Raw genomic sequence first — 19,319 nt, forward strand, 5'->3', positions numbered from 1 at the left:
GGGTCCTGGGACAGAAAAGGGACATTAAGTAAAAACTAAGGAAACTCAAATAAAGAATGGACTTTAGTTAATAATAATAGATCAATCTTGATTCACTAGTTGTGACAACTGTACCATTTTAACATAGATGTTGACAGTAGGGAAAGCTGGGGGCCACGTACACAGGAACTTGCTGTACTATCCTTGCAACATTTTTCCATAAAACTAAAAAGTTTATTTAAAAAAATAATAACGGGGGGGGGGGGCGGCCAGCCTGGTGGCACAGCAGTTAAGTTTGCACATTCCACTTTGGTGGCCCAGGGTTTGCCAGTTCAAATCCTGGGTGTGGACCTATGCACCACTTAGCAAGCATGCTGTGGCAGGTGTCCCACATATAAAATAGAGGAAGATGGGCATGAATGTTAGCTCAGGGCCAATCTTCCTAAGCAAAAAGAGGAGGGTTGGCAGCAGATGTTAGCTCAGAGCTAATCTTCCTCAAAAAAAAAAAAAATGTAAAAAAACAATAACTGGGGGCCAACCCCATGGCTGAGTGGCTAAGTTCCTGTGCTCTGTTTCAGTGGCCCAGGGTTTCATCAGTTTGGATCCCAGGCATAGACATGGCACCACTCATCAGGCCATGCTGAGGCGGCATCCCACATAGCACAACCAGAAGGACCTACAACTACAATATACAACTATGTACTGTGGGGGCTTTGGGGAGAAGAAGAAGAAATTAAAAAAAGATTGGCAACAGATGTTAGCTGAGATGCCAATAAAAAAATTAAAATTAATCAGGGCTGGTCCCGTGGCCGAGTGGTTAAGTTTGCGTGCTCCGCTGTAGGCGGCCCAGTGTTTCGTTGGTTCGAATCCTGGGCACGGACATGGCACCACTCCTTGAGCCATGCTGAGGCAGCATCCCACATGCCACAACTAGAAGGACCCACAACTAAGAATATACAACTTTGTACCAGGGGGCTTTGGGGAGAAAAAGGAAAAAAATTTAAAACAAACTAAAAAAAAAAATTAAAATTAAAAAATTAAAGTAATAACTGGGGGATGGGAGGTTGAAAGGCAGGAGAACAGCTCATAAAGAAGACTGAACTGTTTGTACTCACAGAGGTAAGAGGAGAACCATAACAAACTGGTGACACTCAAAGTATTTCCAGTTCCACTGGCCCCACAGTCAATTAAAAACTAAATGTTGCAAGAAATTTAATTTATACAAGCATGAACAATAGCATTTTAGCTTGGATTTCCTTTCCATTTTGTGTTTTCCAATAAGATATTTTCTTTTTTATTTAAAGGAAAAAGGCACAGCAGTTATTCTACACATCCCAAACTAGACTCAGCTTGCCCCTCCCCAGTTCTGCCCTCGCCTCCCCTTTCGGGCTCGCCCTCTCAGGAAGGCATCCCCAGCCATCCTGGTGCCCAGGCTAGGAAGCTGGAAGTCAGCCAGGACTCCGCCCTCTCTCTTCGTCCAGTCACCGCGACCTGCAGATTCCACCTCTGTATTGACATTCCCTCCCTCTCCATGTCTACTGTTCATGCCTTACCGCTTCTAATCTGATCTCTCATCATAAAAGCTTCCTAAGAGTCCATCCTTCACGTTAGCGCCCAAATGACTGGTCTAAAATGTAAATACGATCAGATCATCTGTAAAAGGGGGTGCTTTGAGGATTAAAACATGACAACATTTGTAAAGAGTTTAGCACAGTGCCTGACAGGCACACCAAAAAAAAAAAAAATGTCAGCTGTTAGAGGTTATATAACCCTATCCCCCAAATCTTCCAGTATCTCTCAAAAGCTTCCAAGATAAAATTCAAACTTCTGGCACATTGCTCAAGCTCTTAAGACTTGGCTCCTGACAAGCCTCCAGCCATCTCCAGCTGCCTCCATGGACACCTGCGATCTGATCACATGGTTACCAAGAGTTACGAACACACCACCAGAACAAAATATAATGGAAAGGAAAGAGACCACTCGTGATAGCAACAAAAAGACAGTATCTAGCAACATCTTTAGGAAGAAATAATCAGGACCTAGTTTTAAAAAAAAAATACAATGAAGAAAGTGAATACACAGTTATAAGCACAGTATACCTCGATCGTGGGTAGGAAGATTCAACATTATAAACATGTTAATTCTCCCAGACTGACTGATACATAAAAGCAATGTAATCACAATCAAAATCACATTGGGATTTTGAGGGGAATCTGCCAGAAATATTCTTAAGTTCATCTGGAAGAATAAACATACTAGAAAATGCCAGAAAATTGAATTATAAAAAGGAGAAGCAATGAGGGGAACTAGGCCTCCCAAACATTAAAATGTATTTCAATGGAAATTTAGTCTACAATAAAAGTGGCATTTCACATTAGTCAGGAAAAATAGAGCATTAAAATAGTGTTAGACAAACTAGCTTGCCATCTGGAGAAAAATAAAGCTCAGTTACTTACAAATAATCCTCAGCCCTTATACCAAAATAAATTCTACCTGTAATAAAAATTGAAATGTAAAAACTGGCACCATGAAAGTACCAGAAGAAAACCTGGGAGAATACATCAATAATGCTGGATTGGTGACAGCTTCCTAAATATAACAAATAAAGGAGAAGGGAGACGGGGAGAGACGGGGAGAAGGGAGGAGAAGAAAAGAAATGCAAAAGTCAAAAAGAAAGCATTAGGGCCAGCCCTGCTGGCCTAGTGGTTAAGTTTGGCACACTCAGCTTCAGCTGCCTGGGTTCAGGTCCCAGGCAGGATTCACACCACTTGACTGTCAGTGGCCATGCTGTGAAGGCAGCTCACATATAAAAAAGAGGAAGATTGGCAGCAGATGTGAGCTCAGGGCAAATCTTCCTCAGCAAAAAATAAAAAGCAAGAGTTAAAACTTAGCTACATTAAAGTTAAAACCTTTATATCGCCAAGATATATATACAAATATAGATGTAGGTGCTAAGTCAAAAGCTACAATACACTAGACAAAATAATTGTGACGCGTGACAGACTAACACATACTACTTCAGATATAAAAGTGCTATTACAGGGTCCGGCCCCATGGCTGAGTGATTAAGTTCACGCACTCCACTTTGGCGGCCCACTTTTCACTGGTTCGAATCCTGGGCATGGACCACTCATCAGGCCATGCTGAGGCAGCATCCCACATGCCACAACTAGAAGGACCCACAACTAAAAATACACAACTATGTACTGGGGTGGCTTTGGGGAGAAAAAGGAAAAATTTAAAAAACTAAAAAAAAAAAGTGCTATTACATATCATTAAAATAGTGGAGTTACACCACAGAAAAATGGTCCAATAGAAAGAATGGACAGGGCCGGCCCAGTGGTGCAGCGGTTAAGTTCACATGTTCTGCTTTGGTGGCCTGGGGTTTGCCAGTTTGGATCCCGGGTGCAGACATGACATTACTTGGCAAGCCATGCTGTGGTAGGTGTCCCACATATAAAAAAAAAAGTAGAGGAAGATGGGCACGGATGTTAGCTCAGGGCCAGTCTTCCTCAGCAAAAAGAGGAGGACTGGCAGCAGTTGTTAGCTCAGGGCTGATCTTCCTCAAAAAAAAAAAAAGAAAGAATGGACAGTTGACAGAAGAGCTGGTAAACATTTAAAAGATGCTTAACCATATTATTTCAGAAACTCAAATTAAAACAATAGATATCACTTTTTCAAATTTTTGTTTTTTAATTTTGCTGAGGAAGATTCACCTTAGGCTAACATCTGTTACCAATCTTCCTCTTTTTTCTTTTTTTTTCTTTTTGCTTGAGGAAGATTAGCCCTGAGTCAACATCTGTGCCAATCTTCCTCTATTTTGTATGTGGGTCACAGCCACAGCATGGCTGATGAGTGGTATAGGTCCACACCCAGGATCTGAACCTGGGAACCCAGGCTGCCAAAGCAGAGCACATTGAACTTAACCACTATGCCATGGGGCTGGCCCCTAGATATCACTTTTTAACCTCCAAAATTCGCAAAGACTAAAAAAAAGACAGAATCCTCCATCTTGGCAAGACCCACTCACATCTGCTGGCTGCAGTACAAACCCACATGGAAAGCTATTTGTTACAACTTTAAATCTGCATTCACGTTGACCCAGCAATTTCAATTCTAGATGTCCATCTTATATAAATACTCATGAGTACGCAAAGCTGAGTTTGAGACTTTCTCTGCAGCATTGTTTGTAAACTACTGGAAATTGCCAAAATGTTTATGGAGAGGGGAATGGTTAAATAAACTATAGTGCCTTCATACTATCTACTATAAAGTCGTTAAAAATAACAAGGTAGATTTATTTATCCTGATGTGGTAAGATGACAATAAATTAAGTGAAAAGGGTAAGTTGCAAACAGCATGTATAATATGATCTCATTTCTTTACAAGAAAAGATTACATACTAAATTACTGCTAATATATTTGTATTTTGAGTAAATAAGAATGCTTCTTAAAAGTGTTAACTCTTATTACTGAAAAGCCATAATATTAGTCGTCATGTTTTCAGCATCATTGAGGAAAGTTTCTATAAGGGAAAAATGTCAAACAGAACATACGTAATGGTTTTTTTAAGGCAACTAAGAATCCCTTAATTTTGCTTTACCGTTGGGGTGACACGTTACTACTTCAAAGCCTGCATTGGGAGGAGGCAATTTTATACTTTTCTAAGTTTAATTTTTAAGTAAGTACTACATTCAAATGGGTTAAGCATTCCAGAGTCACAGAAGGGTACACTGTGAAATGTCTCCCTCCCACTCACCTCTCCCAGCACCCAGCTCTCCCCACAGGCAGCCATATTACAAGTTTTGGGGGTATCCTTCTGAAATATTCTATGCACACAGAAGCAAGCAAGTACACAGTCTTCCTTTTTTTAACCAACTTTTACGTCCCTTATTTTATTCTTATTAAGAATTAATCTCACTTAGTGAGGGTGCAGATTTTAAAAGTATTTTCAGTATCTCATTTCACAGCCTGATGGGGCACTCTCAAGGAGGTACCTTATTTGTATCACACTTCCATCTTCCTAAAAGTTGTGGGAATTTCAGTTGGGTTCCTTAGGCCAAAAGAAACACTAAACACAGTAAGATTTATGAAGCAGGCACGGTAACATTGATTGCGGAAACTCTTGGTTGACTTGATATACTCGGTACTGAAGCTTATTTCACATGCTTTGACCAGCGTTAGATTCACAGACACACAGCCCACGTTACAGCAAAGCAGGGCCTGTAGGACTACAACCCTACATAACACACAAGCGGTATTTATTATTCAGTTATTGTTTGTTTGCTGCTCTCTAACAGTTCACGTTTTCACAACTGCCGGTCTCTCAGCCTAGGATACTCATGTGGATGGTGCAAGGTCCCCCCCACTCAGCACCCCAATACTCTTTATTAGCATTAATCACGCAACTTCTCCTTTACGTGGTGACCTCCTCGTGGGCAGGAACCACGGACTTAATGCGATTTTTACATTACCAAGCCCTCGTTCCCTGCCTGGCAGCATCAGACTTAAGCAACTGCTGGTGAAAAGAAAAAACTATACCAGAGGTAGCATTTGAGAAGGCAACATCTAAGACTGGGAAAAGTAGGTGTTTGTCAGCCAGAGCAAAAGCAGAGAGATGACAAAGTGCCTCTGGGAAATTGCAGATAATTCGGTGTGACTGGCCTGCACGGTTTAAATAAAGGAGAGAAGGCTGAAGAGAAACGCATGAGGACGCCTCCAGGGTAAGGTTCAAAAATAGTTTAGCAAGATGTACCAGGAGGTGCTTCCCTAGAGCTCTGAAGCCTCACCTCCTGCCACTCCAGCTCCCTTAGCTCTGGCCACATGCAATTACTTGCAATTCCCTAAAAACGTCATATTCCTCCACACCTTAGCCTTCCCTTGCACTTGTCTGTTGCTGGGAAAGCTCTTCTCCCTTCAACACTCAGCTCAACCACCCGTTTCCCAGGGAAGCTTTCTCTGTCCCATCAGACGAACGCGGGAGCCTCTGCCCAGCTGACCTCTATCTTGTGGGTCCCTTATTGTGCACTGACTGGGCCGGCTCCCCACTGAAGTCTAAGCAGTGTGAACCCGGCTTTTCCAACTTTGCATCTCCAGGTTTCTCGGTGCTCCAATTTGTCGTCTTACTGAGTAAAGAAGACAGCCCCCATTTTCCATTATGCCCCAGTCCCAACATTTGAAAGCCCAGACTCACTTTGCAGACTGTAGATCCAGTTTCCGAAAGTGGGGGGCTGGGGGGGGGGGCGGGGGACGACGACGGACTTACAAGTTAGGTCAAATAACTGAAACAATTTGTTAACCACTCTTGGTGCCACTGTGTGTCCCCGGCTCGCCAACCCGGGTGCACGCCTGGCCAGAGCACAGTCCACGGCCCTGCGTGCACCCAGGCACTCGCAGGTTCCCGGGCTGAGCCCGCCCCGGGAGCCGGCTAGGCCGAGGCAGACGCCGCGTGTCCCGGAGCTGGGACTTGCACAAAGAGCCCCTCCGAGGCCGTGGACCAGGCGCGGGAAGAACGCGACCCCAGGCCTGCGCGGCTGCTCTGGGGCCCAGGCCCGGCTTGCTCAGCATTTCCGGCTCGGCGGCTTCCCAGAACCTCGGGGCTAAGGAACCGCGCGGGCGAGGGGCCGCGGGAGATGCCCGCCCGGCCGGGCCGAGCCCAGCCCTCCCGTCCCCGCGGGCCGCCCCACCGATTTCGGGACTGATGCGCAGCGGCCCCCGGGCAATCCCCGCTGCCGCCCGACACTTCCGCCCTCTCGGGCCCACCGGCGGAAAGAAAGGGCTCCAGAAAGTTCGACAAGCGCCGGGAACCCGGGCAGGCGCCCACCCCCACCAGGCCCTTGGGCGCAGCCCCTCCCGGCCCGAGCGCCCACGCGCCGTTGCCCGGGTAACCGCGGGGCGGTGGGAGCGCCGGGCAGGGCGGGACTTCCGGCGGGTGACGCGCCCGGGCTCGGCTACAAAAGACCGCGGCTGCGGCGCGTCGGGGGAACTTTCCAGAACGCTCGGTGAGAGGCGGAGGAGCAGCGGCTGCCCGAGCTGCGCACAGCAACGCGCTCTCTCTCGCTCCCCCACCCCGGCCTCGGCCCGCTCACCGGTGAGTGTCGGCAGCCCGCCTCCCCGGGGCTCCCTCCCAGGCCGGCGCTGTCGGCGGCGCCGGGAACCGGATGGAGCCGCGGTCGGGGGCGGTTGGCCCCCGCGTGGGCGGGAGGGCTGTCGGTCCCCGGCTCCACGGTTCCCTCCCTGGAGGGCCGGGGTAGTGCCCCGGCGAGCCGGCCCGAGACCTTCCTGAAGTTTCCCCGTTCCCCATCCGGCCCGAGGTCCCTGAGGCCCCGCTGGCGGCGGCGGCTGGCCCCGGCGCCCCTCGGCCCGCGCGCGCGGGGTGGGCGAGCTTTGCGCGCACGCGCGGACGAGCCGCGGGGCGAGGGGCTGCGGGCTCCGCTTCTCCGGCCTCCTCTCCTTGTCTTTGTTGAGCCCTGGGCTTCCCCTCCCACCGGCTGGTCCAGGCTGGGAGGGAGAAAGGAAGGAAACCTGAACGGTCGGCGCCAAGTGCAAGGGGAAACCTGACGACGTGTAGACTGCGCCGGCTCGGGGGGCGGCGGAGGGTCGGCGGTCGGAGCGGGGGAGCTGGCCGTCCTGTGATTGAGAAACGGCCCCGGGACTGAGGGGGAGGGGAGCCTGCCTTCTGGCGCTGGCGTTCTTAATCTGTTTCAGAAACCACTCCCTCCCCCCTTGCGCCTCTCCTGTCTTTTTTTTTTTCCCCCCTCGGGAGGGGATGGTTTATCAGATTTACCAAAGACAAAGATGATGTAATAACCAGTGGACTGAACCTACTCGTGCTCCTCTGGTTTACTGCTGCCTCACTGCCGGGGAAGGGACACGGGAAGGATCCAGAGGAGAGTCTGGTTAGTGTGGAGGCTTTCGGATGGGAGAGAGGGAACCAGCTGCTGGAGGAGGCGGCGCTGGAGTTGTTCCCCCTTGATTGTTAGCTTCTATTGAGTGTTAGGACTTAGGGCTGAATTATCCAAGGGATTGCTGCCTTCTCCGTGAACTTGAGGGAAGCCTGTGCTCTCCTAATCAGATTCGGCGGAGAACAGATTTCTCCACCTTAACTCTGATTTTACTAATCAAAGCTACCAGTGGAAAGTCGGTTAGAAGTACCTCTTGTTGTTTTAGGCTGTAGACAATGGTGAAGGAAACTACGTACTACGATGTTTTGGGGGTCAAACCCAATGCCACCCAGGAGGAATTGAAAAAGGCTTACAGGAAACTGGCCTTGAAGTACCACCCTGATAAGAATCCAAACGAAGGCGAGAAGGCAAGTAGTATGGTCGTGTTCTTAAACGTAGCTGGGTTGGCCTTTGCCGGGGGTGTAGTGTGTCCATTACAACCTGGAGTTGACTGTGTCTAATACAGTGGCTTTGCTTTGTAAATTTTTTTAAGTGAAATTTATTCCCTTTTTTCTCACAGTTTAAACAGATATCTCAAGCTTACGAAGTGCTCTCTGATGCAAAGAAAAGGGAATTATATGACAAAGGAGGAGAACAGGCCATTAAAGAAGGTGGCGCAGGTGGCGGTTTTGGCTCCCCCATGGACATCTTTGATATGTTTTTTGGAGGAGGAGGAAGGATGCAGAGAGAAAGGCGAGGTAAGACTAGGCTAGTCCACCTGCAGCAAATTAAAGTAGCCTTTGGTCAAAGCAAATTCTTGAGAATTCACCTATTTTAAATGCCTGTTTACGTGTTGGTGTAATGATGCGAACTGGCCATAAATTGCTGGTTTGATTTGTGGTATAGTTTTTTTAAATGAGATTTGATGTAACTAAGAATAGCTAAGCCAATCCTTGCTAACAAGTGAGTGCTTTTAAAGCTCTCAAGTGTAGATGACTTTGTAAGGTCATCAAGCCTTAATTACAGGAACAAAGAATAGGAACATAATTATAAAAGCCCTTTTTACAAATCTTACTTGACCCCCTCCCCTTGTGGGAGGTACTTATTCAGTCAAGAGAGCGAGTTGATGTTCAGAAACCTAAAACTTTCCTCAAGGCCGGATGTAGCAAGGCAGCAGTCGGTCAGGGTGGGAACACCGGTTCTGTGCCTCTAAATAGCCTGTTGTCTGTTTAATCTTGCTTTGGCTTTTTTATATCAAAGTACGTGTCTTTAGCATTTAATAGAAACGGTTTCTGGGATGTAGAAATATTGTTCACAGGAGTACAGCGTTCAGGTCAGAACGGTAGTCTTTGTTCCCAGCAGAGTTCATACACACAAACAAGGGCCAGTGGGTGGAGCCCATTTCAGAAGGAATGGGCAAGCCATTAAATTTCACTGTTTTTTAAGATTCAGATAAAATGAAATTGTTGACTCAGTTCTTGAAAGGGGTATGTTTTTATTTATTTTTGAGGAATTTACCTTAAAGTCATTTGCAGTCAAAATCAGTTGCTTAGAATGGTTTGTTTCACAGAATAGTAGTGGTCTTTTTATTATTGCTCATCTTGTTTTTAATGCAGAATTATCAGCAAGCTCTCCTGTGTGGCTTAGACCAATGAAAGGTCTTTTTTTTTTTTTTTATGTGATACTGGCAAACACTTGCTTAATCAAACTTGAAGCTTTTTTCCTTCCCTGTACTCCAAACTCTTAAGTTAAAGTAAAAGGGGCAGCTTTCGGCGTGCCGGAACCAAGTGGGACTGTATTTGTGATGCATAACCCGAAGGTGGAGCTAGATAAGAGCAGAAGGATCTAGTTAATGGTGCTTCACATCCTTGGAAACTAAAAATGTTCACTTGGCATGTCGTGCAGGAATGTGAGAACTTTTTTCACTTACGCGTAAGGCAGTAATGTTTTGTGGTGGATTAAGTCTTTGTGGAAGAATCACTCCCTAGGAACTTATTAACCATTGGCAGGTGACTTCTTTTCTGTAGTCTCAGTGTCCTTGTATGATCTCCACCTTCCACCTCCCTTTCTCAGGTGAGATACATATGGCACTCATTTGTAGCCACTGGCCACATTAAATTTAGATTAATTCACAACAAAAGTAAAAAGCTCCTTAGTCTGCACTAGCCACATTTATGTGCTCAATAGCCACATGTGACTAGTGGCTACTATGTTGGATAGCATAGATATAAAACATTTCCATCACTGCAGAAAATTGTGTTGGACAGCACTATGGTAAAGAATATGAGAAAGGGAGCCTTTAAAGAGTCAGTGCATTAACTGTGCTGTTGCTGCTGCTTCCTGAATTGGTACCCTTCTGGGAAGACTGAATAAATACATGCGCTTCCCTGGCCCGTCTTGATTAGTTGGAAGTTGATGTGCTGAAGGATTTTTGAATGAAGTAATTGGCCGTGGTGCTCAATACCATAGTAAGTGAAAGATTCAAAGAATTATTGGGACAGAAATGCAATTTGAATTAATGTATTGTGAAATGTGCATCTACCTAATAAAAAATGTTTTCTCAAGTGCTTTTGCCGTCTTTGATTGCCGTAATTTATAAAATGGCCACCACTACGTTCTTAGGCAAATTTCTTAATCTCACCCAATTTTCCTCCTCTGGATTTACATCATACTTTGAAGGTCTTGCCTCATAATGTGGCCAGCGTTCTATGCATGTAATAGATGCTCAACAGATGGACCCTGTGAGGCTCTCTTTCCTTATCCATTCCTGTTTTTTTAGTGCGTTGAACTACAAATATGGTGCAGCGGTTTAGATTCTTAATGAGCAATGTTTTATTCTAGGTAAAAATGTTGTACATCAGCTCTCAGTAACCTTAGAAGATTTATATAACGGTGCAACCAGGAAACTAGCTCTGCAAAAGAATGTGATTTGTGACAAATGTGAAGGTATGCTCTTTTAATATCTTTAACTGAAGCCTTTCTGGATATATAGAACTGACAAATAATACACTGCCTAAAAGAGTGCCAAGTGTGAGGGAAACCACCGAACCTACCAGCTAGAGAAATAGTAGCAAAATCGCAGCACTGTTTTATGTGTATATTTTAAGTGCAGTTGGGATCAATCTAACTTGGTGTCCTTTTTCCTCGTATTATCTCTAAAACTTCAGAACCATTCCAGTGGCTTAATAATCTGTCAGTAATTTACACATTGTCCTCTTTTTGGACACGAACCTGTTTCATCTGGAGACATTACTGGCTATGAACCTCTAAGGTTTTTATAAATACCAATTATTTGTTGGAAATATATCATCTTCTAAAGAGAACAAACTCTCCAAAATGTTCTCATCTCAGAGATAGCGTAGTCCTAAGAATTGTGCTTTGGGAGCACATTTAAGATTCAAAATTCTGAAGTAGCTCCTTGGAAAGACAGCGGTTGAGAGGTTTATAGATAACTGAAGCTGATTGCAGATTCTCAGGGCCCAGCATTCCATCAGACCTTGAAAGTATTAATAAAGTGTGGTGTTAGGAACTGTATTATTAAACACAGTTATAAAACTGTTATTAATCATTAATTAAATGATTAAACACATCATTACTGTGTTCGGCACTAAATTCATCCATACTTTGATTTGTTTCACAACTTGTTAGGCCGAGGTGGTAAGAAAGGAGCCGTCGAGTGCTGTCCCAATTGCCGCGGTACTGGAATGCAGATAAGAATCCACCAGATAGGACCTGGCATGGTTCAGCAGATCCAGTCTGTGTGTATGGAGTGCCAAGGCCACGGGGAACGCATCAGTCCTAAAGATAGATGTAAAAGCTGCAACGGAAGGAAGATAGTTCGAGAGAAGAAGATTCTAGAAGTTCATATCGACAAAGGTGAGTTCTGAGCCATTTACTCTGAATTCTTGAGAGCTGTGGCAAGTTTCTAGTTTATTAACATTACATTTTATAATTGTGGAAGACTACCCTCAATAGCGTTGTATGTATTATCACCCCAGAGATAGCTCTTAGCTGCGTAATAAATAGTGTGTTTCAGTGCAGACTTTTTTGGTACATCTGTAGGGAATACACTAGGGATCTCCATCCTTAATAGAACCCCTACATCAGTAAATGAACAGCAGTGTTCCAGACTGAATTCTCTTGTATTGAACCATTAGCTCTGAAATTTTTTTGCAATTAATTTCACAGATTCGTACTATCCTTAGGAACTGCTAGATTAAGGGATATGTGTACTTTTAAGGATTTTGGGGGGATTTAGGTGAAGAATTGGGGGGGTTCTTATTAAAATATTTACTTAATTTTTTAAAACCAATGAACATGTTTTATTTCTTAATTGATTTGTAAGAACTTAGGTTATGAATATTGCTTTTTAAGATGTTTTTTACAGACTGTAAACATACCTGTTAGTTTCTGCCTCTTCGGTTCTAGGTTATAACTATATAACTTTTTTTTATATTACTAGAATTTAATTTTTTATTTTGCCAATTCCTTTATTTGGTCAGTTTATAAAAAAACATTTGAAAGTGTAACACAGCAATACATCTTCATTGTAGAAATTTTAGAAATGTATATAACCCCAGAATAAATTAGAATCTAATTCTTCTACACTGAAATAATCAGTATTATGATAATCTCTTTCAGACTTATTTTGAAATGAAGTTAGTATTGTACTGTACATACTGATAGGGAATTGTTAATATTATATCATCTCATATTAATACATAGACCTACATTAATTTAAGCCCCTGCAGTAGTATTCTCCCACGTGAATCATGATACTGCCCTCCCTCCATTTCTTCCCCCCTTAATTGGCCCATGTGTAGTAGCATTTGGATTTTTCCCCTCTGGTAAGATGTACCCCCTTGCTTGCTACCAACAGTGTGTACTTAGGACGGCGTTAGTTGCCTGTGAAGCCGTTTATGTTGCACTTAACCCGTGCTCTTTACAGTAGTGGAACAACCAGCAGAACCTGGCTGAGTTTATTTGCTTCACTAGTGTAACAAGACAGGTACTTTGCCTCATTAATGATTAAAGACAGATTGTTTAGTTTTGTCAGTGTACGATACTGATGTTGTGGTTTAAGTTCTTGTTTTTTTTAGAGGTGCACACTGGTATTTGCAGGTTAATTGGTATGTCTGGATTTTGCTTCAGATACAGGGAGGGGTTGTGGATGGAGGTATGATATGTGAAGTACTAATCCTGAGATGGTAACTGCTGGATCCAGACTGATGGCTATATCGGGATTCATTGTACTGTTGGCTGCGTTTATGTGGGTTTGATATTTCCCATAATAGAAAGCGAAACGAAGTTGCTCTTGTTGGATGACCTTGGTGATCATGGGTTCAGGAAATAATCAGGACTGCTACAGCCTAATGATCTGCAGACACGATATAGGAGTTATATTTAAAGAAAGGGGGTCTGAGTAAGCCCTTCATGAACGGAAACATGGGCCAGAGGGAGAAAGGGGGGAATCTTGGTAAAGTATGTTGGCCTTTAAGAAATTTTTGCCCTGTTGGAAAATACTTCTCTCTGTACTTTTGAAACTAACCACATGGGCTGAAGGAGTGTCCAACAGTAATTATCTTTTTTGTTTTTTGAGGAAGATTAGCCCTGAGCTAACATCTGCCGCCAGTCCTCTTTTTGCTGAGGAAGATTGGCCCTGAGCTAACATCCATGCCCAGCATGGCTTGATAAGCAGTGCATAGGTCCACACCTGGGTTCCGAACCAGCGAACCCTGGGCCACTAAAGTGGAGCGCACAAACTTAACCGCTGTGCCACCGGGCCGACCCCAGTAATTATCTTCTTTTAAGGGGGCTAAACAGAACCAATCTTACACAAAAAGATTAGGGATTTTTAAGTTTTTTAGGTTGTTATATATATATATATATATATATATATATGTAGGTTTCCTATATATAAATACTGCCAATACAGTAGGAGAAAGTCTTCATTTATGCTCCTGTTAGACTTAATAGAAATAGTTTGATGTAGGTTCTTTTAAGTAATGAAATTGAAACAGTTCCCATCTATGGTTATAATGTCTGCCAGTCACTGATTTGGTGTCAGCATCACCCTTTTTATGAATCCTCACAACTGCCCAGGCGAGGTAGGAGTGGGGCAGGTTATGCAGCTGGCTTCCCTGGAGGAATCTGCTGGTGGTAAACAGCAGCTCTGAGATTTGAGGCCTGGTCTGTTTGCCTCAAGAGTTTGTTCTCGACTGTAATCACTCTGTTGAGTAAGAAATTGGCCTTACATCATGTGGGCGTTCTTAGCCATTTCTGTAAACTTGAGCATCCTCGAAGACTTGAACGTTTTTTTGTGCACACACAAAAACATGCCTCTGTGTTTCTTAATAGGTTGAGATTCTGACCTCAGTTGGATGCTGAGGAAGAACATAAAATTACCTTTTGTTTTTAGGCATGAAAGATGGCCAGAAGATAACATTCCATGGCGAAGGCGACCAAGAACCAGGACTGGAGCCAGGAGACATTATCATTGTTCTAGATCAGAAGGACCATGCTGTCTTTACTCGGTAAAACTCTATCATCGACTACTCAAACTGGTGTCTTGCGTGTTTCGGGTATTTTTTACTTCCTGGAAGCACCTGGAAAAGTATAGCAGGAGACTTAGGCGGTGTATAGTGTCTTTTCTAAAAGGGTGTTGACCATTAATGTTTCAGTCTTAAGAGACTAAAAACAAAAGGATCAGATTTTAGTTTTTGGTCTAAATTTAGGTAAATTGTTACCTAATCCGGAATTGGAGGATCTACTTGAATTAGGAGGTATGAGTAGAAACGGGTAGATTAGGGGAAACACCCCCAGACAGATTTTTGGCCTCAATCTGTGTCTGAGCAGTTAGTTTGGAATAAATGCACTAAAGTTTTCACCATTTTCAATCTTGAGTTGATGGTAAATTGGGTTGGCTTTTAATTAATGTAAATAAATGTCTAGAACCATCTCTATAAAAAAAACTGAAATAGAATATAAATTCAGGCCTTTGGTACAAAGTATTTAATACTGTGTCTACAATGAACTTAGAGTGAAGCATAAGAAAGCTTGATGGTTAATAGTGAATGTGTTAAATCGATGGCTAATTTTAAAACATTGGACCACTTTAGGGTTCTGGTAAATCTGTGGGAATGACAGCTGAAGGAACTGGTTTTGAATGAATTATAATAGAAGATTACACAAGTGTCTCAATAATAATGGGAATTGCTGTCAGGATTTTGATGCTATCATTTGAGGTGAATCCTCAGTTTTTCTGGAGAATATTATGCCTGATTAAAGATATGTTATTAATACAGTTTGGAAAAGAAGAAAGTTTAAGCACTAGGAGAAGGAAGTGGACTGTTATTAAATATAAAAAGATTATTCATAATATGCCAGGCACTTAATGTTGCTTGAGTCATATGTATCAACAAAGAAATTCTTAGGACCAGCCTGTGGCCGAGTGGTTAAGTTCGTGCGCTCGGCTTCAGCGGCCCAGGGTTTTGCTGGTTCGAATCCTGGGCCGTGGACACAGCTCATCAAGCCACGCTGAGGCGGCATCCCACATGCCACAACTAGAAGGACCCACAACTAAAAATGTACAACTATGTACCGGGGGCTCTGGGAGAAAAAGGAAAAATAAAATCTTTAAAAAAAAAAAAAGTAAATTCTTAACTATCCCTTGAGGTTGGCCATGTCCCCTTTATTTAATTTGACAAATCCTAAATAATCTAGGACCTGCCTGAGGTCTGTTTAACTTAGACCATAATGTTCTCTCTCTCTCTCTAATGTATTTTTGCTTTCTTTTTGCCTCACTTTTGGGAGAATTTTTTCTTCTCTATGTGAGAAACTAGATTTAAAATTGAATAATGAAACAATTCAAGGAAAGTGATAGAGGCTGCCTAGCAAAGTGTGTAGAAGAATTCTAAAGCCTTGTCCAGAAAACAGGGCTGGCAGGCTCCGTCTATTTGTTGCTCTCTGTTTTTAGAATGGGGAAGAAAGAGCGTCTTTGTGAAAGATACCTTTACTGTTAAGAAAACAGCATTGCCTTCTGTGGTACTTCTAATGATTGGTGATTTGAAAGATCTAAGTATGTGCCGTATTTACATTGATACAGACGAGGAGAAGACCTTTTCATGTGTATGGACATACAGCTGGTTGAAGCATTGTGTGGCTTCCAAAAGCCAATATCCACTCTTGACAACCGAACCATAGTCATCACCTCTCATCCAGGTACGGTGACTGGAGGAGCTGCTCTTTGTGTTCAAGTGTTTTCGTTGTCTGCCGATAGCCAGTATAGGCACTGAGAAAACTGATGGTTTACTTGCTCAATTATGTATCCTACCTTGTTAGCTGAAATTGTATGGTCTTGGGTCTCTTTCAGAATCCCCTAGAAAATCCACAAATAAAGGATGACAGGATTGCTTCACATAAATTTACTCCTAGCAGTGAGCTAGGAATCAGACTCAGCTCAATGGCGCTAACAAATCAGTGAGCTGGGACGCATTCTTCTGTTTGTTATTTTCCCTACCTCGTAAAAATGTCACTGTTTAAGAAAGAACTTGCCTTCGATGTTTTTAGGTCAGATTGTCAAGCATGGAGATATCAAGTGTGTGCTAAATGAAGGCATGCCAATTTATCGCAGACCGTATGAAAAGGGTCGCCTAATCATCGAATTTAAGGTAAGCTATAAACTACTTAAGGAATATTTGAGAATGATCAGCTTACTAAAACCTGATAACAGAATTACATTTTCTGAATGGCAAGAAATACCAAATTTATATTTTTCCTTGTCCAGGAAGAAATAAAAAACATTGATCTAATACTCCTCTCCTGTTGAACATTCTCTGTTAACCAGTTGGGATTGGGTTTGTTTGCATCATTATTGGCTAAATTATTTAAAGATTGGTGGGGCAGGGGTGCTTGGCAAGTGGGTATTTTATTAATGGAATGCTGTAACTAGGATCTTCATGTTCAGAAGCACTTTACAATAACAATTGTGGGTTTTTGGCAAAATAGTTCAATGCTTGGTTTGTTAATAGCATGGTTCATAGAGCAACCCAGCCGTTTTCCTCAATCTTAAACTGATTGGTCTCTCACAAATACATTTATTAAAAATATCTCCAGGTAAAAAAGGGCTACCTTTTTTAAGAATGGCTTTGTTTAAATTATATGTTAAAAGATTGGAATGTGTTTTAGGATGGGTTTGCGTGTAAAAAAAAAAAAAAACTTGATGAATAGACAGTGATTGTTAACAGTGCAACTTTACTGGAATCCTTACTCTGGTTCTCAGAGTTTTTGGTGCTATTCCTTTTAGAACGTGTATTCTAACCTGGGACTGGCAGGTTCACCGAAAGATGGTGTGGTTACATATGTCTGGGGGAAATGGGACAGTAATCTGTCTAAGGAGCTGCTGCTGAAGTAAATCAGATTGAACTTGGAGTAATTTCTTTTTTTATAGGTAAACTTTCCTGAGAATGGCTTTCTCTCTCCTGATAAACTCTCCTTGCTGGAAAAACTCCTACCTGAGAGGAAGGAAGTAGAAGAGACTGATGAAATGGACCAGGTAGAACTGGTGGACTTTGATCCGAATCAGGAAAGACGGCGCCATTACAATGGAGAAGCGTATGAGGATGACGAGCATCATCCCAGGGGTGGTGTTCAGTGTCAGACCTCTTAATGGGGCCAGTGACCAACACTCACTGCTGGCATTTTTTATGCGGTAGTGAATGAGTGAAGGACTGTAATCAGAATATGCTCACTACTTGCTATTGTTTTTGTTTTAATATTCAACTATAGTAGTGTTTTAAAAGTTAAATGAAGAATAAACTCAAGTATAAAAGCTCTGACTTTGCCCTGTATGTATGATGACTTCAGTGTGCAAGATAAGTTTAACACCTGTAAAAACTACTTTAAAAAGAATTTTCCCCTAGCGTTTGTTAGGCCATACCTTGTAATTGATTTCAGCTGTGTATGTGGAATAGCTTAGACTGAAATGCCAGGTATATGTATTGACTTCAGTGTATGACCCTTCATTGTAAACTATGAAATTAAAACTGTGTGTTAACTGGCAATCAGACAGAGAACTGACTTTGTAGAGAAGTGTTGGTCTGTATAGCTGTACTCAGTGGGACTCGTGATGCCTCTGCATTTATTCTGTTGCCTCCACTGTACTTGAAGATGGCATGCTCTGTGATTCAGCCTGTGGGTCAGTGATGGAAATGACACCTTTCTACAGAAGGGGTTTATCAGATCTGCTGCTGCTTCAGGCCTTGCACTTACAGGACTGCATTCCCTTCTGCTGTGCCATCTTATTATCATTATTTTTTTAATATCTGTATATTTTTCCTTCTCTCTGGACCATGATAAGCCTCAAGAGTAGTGACTTCTGGAGCAGGGTAACTTAGAAGTTAGTCATAAGACCTAGACATGGAGAGTAATGTGCATGTATGAGTTAGGAAGGTGTTCTTTAGGTATATTACAGGCTGGCTTTAAACAATTTATGCTCCAAAGTAACTGTAATTTAATGTTGGTAGTATAACAAATTATGATGAATAGCTTTAATTGTATGTTTAAAATTCATGTTCACAAGCTTAAATCTGGATATCAGAATTTAGGCAATTCTTGCAATGTGTGAATGTCTCCCTAATATACTGATTACAAAGCATTTCCTATGTGTCACCACAGGTTTTTTTCCCCCTAGATTAAAGCATTGGCTTTTCACTAATTAAGATAGGTAACTTTTCATTTAACTAGTTAGAATGAGTAACCAAAAAATAGCTAATTATAAAGAGGTAGTATTAAACAAGGGTGGGGAGCAAAAGTAGAGTGGTGAGTAATGAGCCCAGAAAGGGGGATTTTAAAAACTTGGCAAACACTGGAATGAGAAGGTGAGAGCCTTTTGCCTTTATCCTCTGTCTGGTTCTGCTGCACCTCCCGTCATCAGGAAGCATAGCATTTCTGGCTTGGAGGTGGCCTGCATCTGCAGCTCCCCTCGTAGAGAACACTTGAGTAAAAAAGGAGAGACGGAAACTTGGTGTAAACAATATTCCCAAGCCTTTGGTGTTTCTTGTCATCGTGACATTCCTAATTGATAACCTCTCCTATGATTCTTGGGTTGTCTTTTTAGTCTGTGTGCCCTCATAGGTTTGAATATGAAGCAGGTATTGAGGAAAGCATATCAAATCAAAGTATTCAAAACAATGGTTATGACAAATTTGTTGTTACTGGATTTATATACAAATTCTAAAAATTTCCACAATGAACCTGTATTGTAATATATTTAGGAATGTTTTAAAAGACATTTAAAAAATTAAAATACAAAAACCCTTACGTGAGGTTTTCAACATTATCATTTATGAGGGAGATACAAATCAAAACCACAGTGAGATACCACTTCACACCTAGTAATCCAAAATCTAATCCCAAATGAAAACAAGTGAGAATGTGGAGAAATTGGAACTTTGTACA

The 19,319-nt window shown here is 42.6% G+C and overlaps 1 protein-coding gene across 2 annotated transcripts; it reads left to right on the top strand.

The window, feature by feature from the left end:
- The first annotated feature begins 6,294 nt into the window (after positions 1-6,294).
- On the top strand, positions 6,295-18,516 carry DNAJA1 (DnaJ heat shock protein family (Hsp40) member A1). Of its 2 annotated transcripts, none has more exons than XM_070590257.1 (9): positions 6,295-7,069; positions 8,149-8,290; positions 8,443-8,620; positions 10,704-10,808; positions 11,511-11,738; positions 14,281-14,395; positions 15,967-16,082; positions 16,431-16,531; positions 17,311-18,516. In XM_070590257.1, exons 2-9 carry the CDS (start codon positions 8,159-8,161, stop codon positions 17,527-17,529), a joined length of 1,194 nt encoding a protein of 397 aa, XP_070446358.1. In that variant the 5' UTR covers positions 6,295-7,069; positions 8,149-8,158; the 3' UTR covers positions 17,530-18,516. The 2 variants fall into 2 exon arrangements, with proteins under 2 accessions (XP_070446358.1, XP_070446359.1); XM_070590258.1 differs by lacking the exon at positions 6,295-7,069 and adding an exon at positions 7,128-7,877.
- The last annotated feature ends 803 nt before the right edge of the window (positions 18,517-19,319 follow it).

This window comes from Equus przewalskii, chromosome 22, assembly GCF_037783145.1.
Source record: "Equus przewalskii isolate Varuska chromosome 22, EquPr2, whole genome shotgun sequence".
Classification (NCBI taxonomy): domain Eukaryota; kingdom Metazoa; phylum Chordata; class Mammalia; order Perissodactyla; family Equidae; genus Equus; species Equus przewalskii.

What these genes read in the sequence shown, in the direction of transcription:
- DNAJA1 (XM_070590257.1), top strand. Translation starts at nt 8,159, where the DNA reads ATGGTGAAGGAAACTACGTACTACGATGTTTTGGGGGTCAAACCCAAT. An exon ending in AGAAGTTCATATCGACAAAG is followed by an intron (nt 11,739 to 14,280) that starts GTGAGTTCTGAG and finishes TTTTGTTTTTAG; the next exon opens with GCATGAAAGATGGCCAGAAG. An exon ending in AGTCATCACCTCTCATCCAG is followed by an intron (nt 16,083 to 16,430) that starts GTACGGTGACTG and finishes CGATGTTTTTAG; the next exon opens with GTCAGATTGTCAAGCATGGA.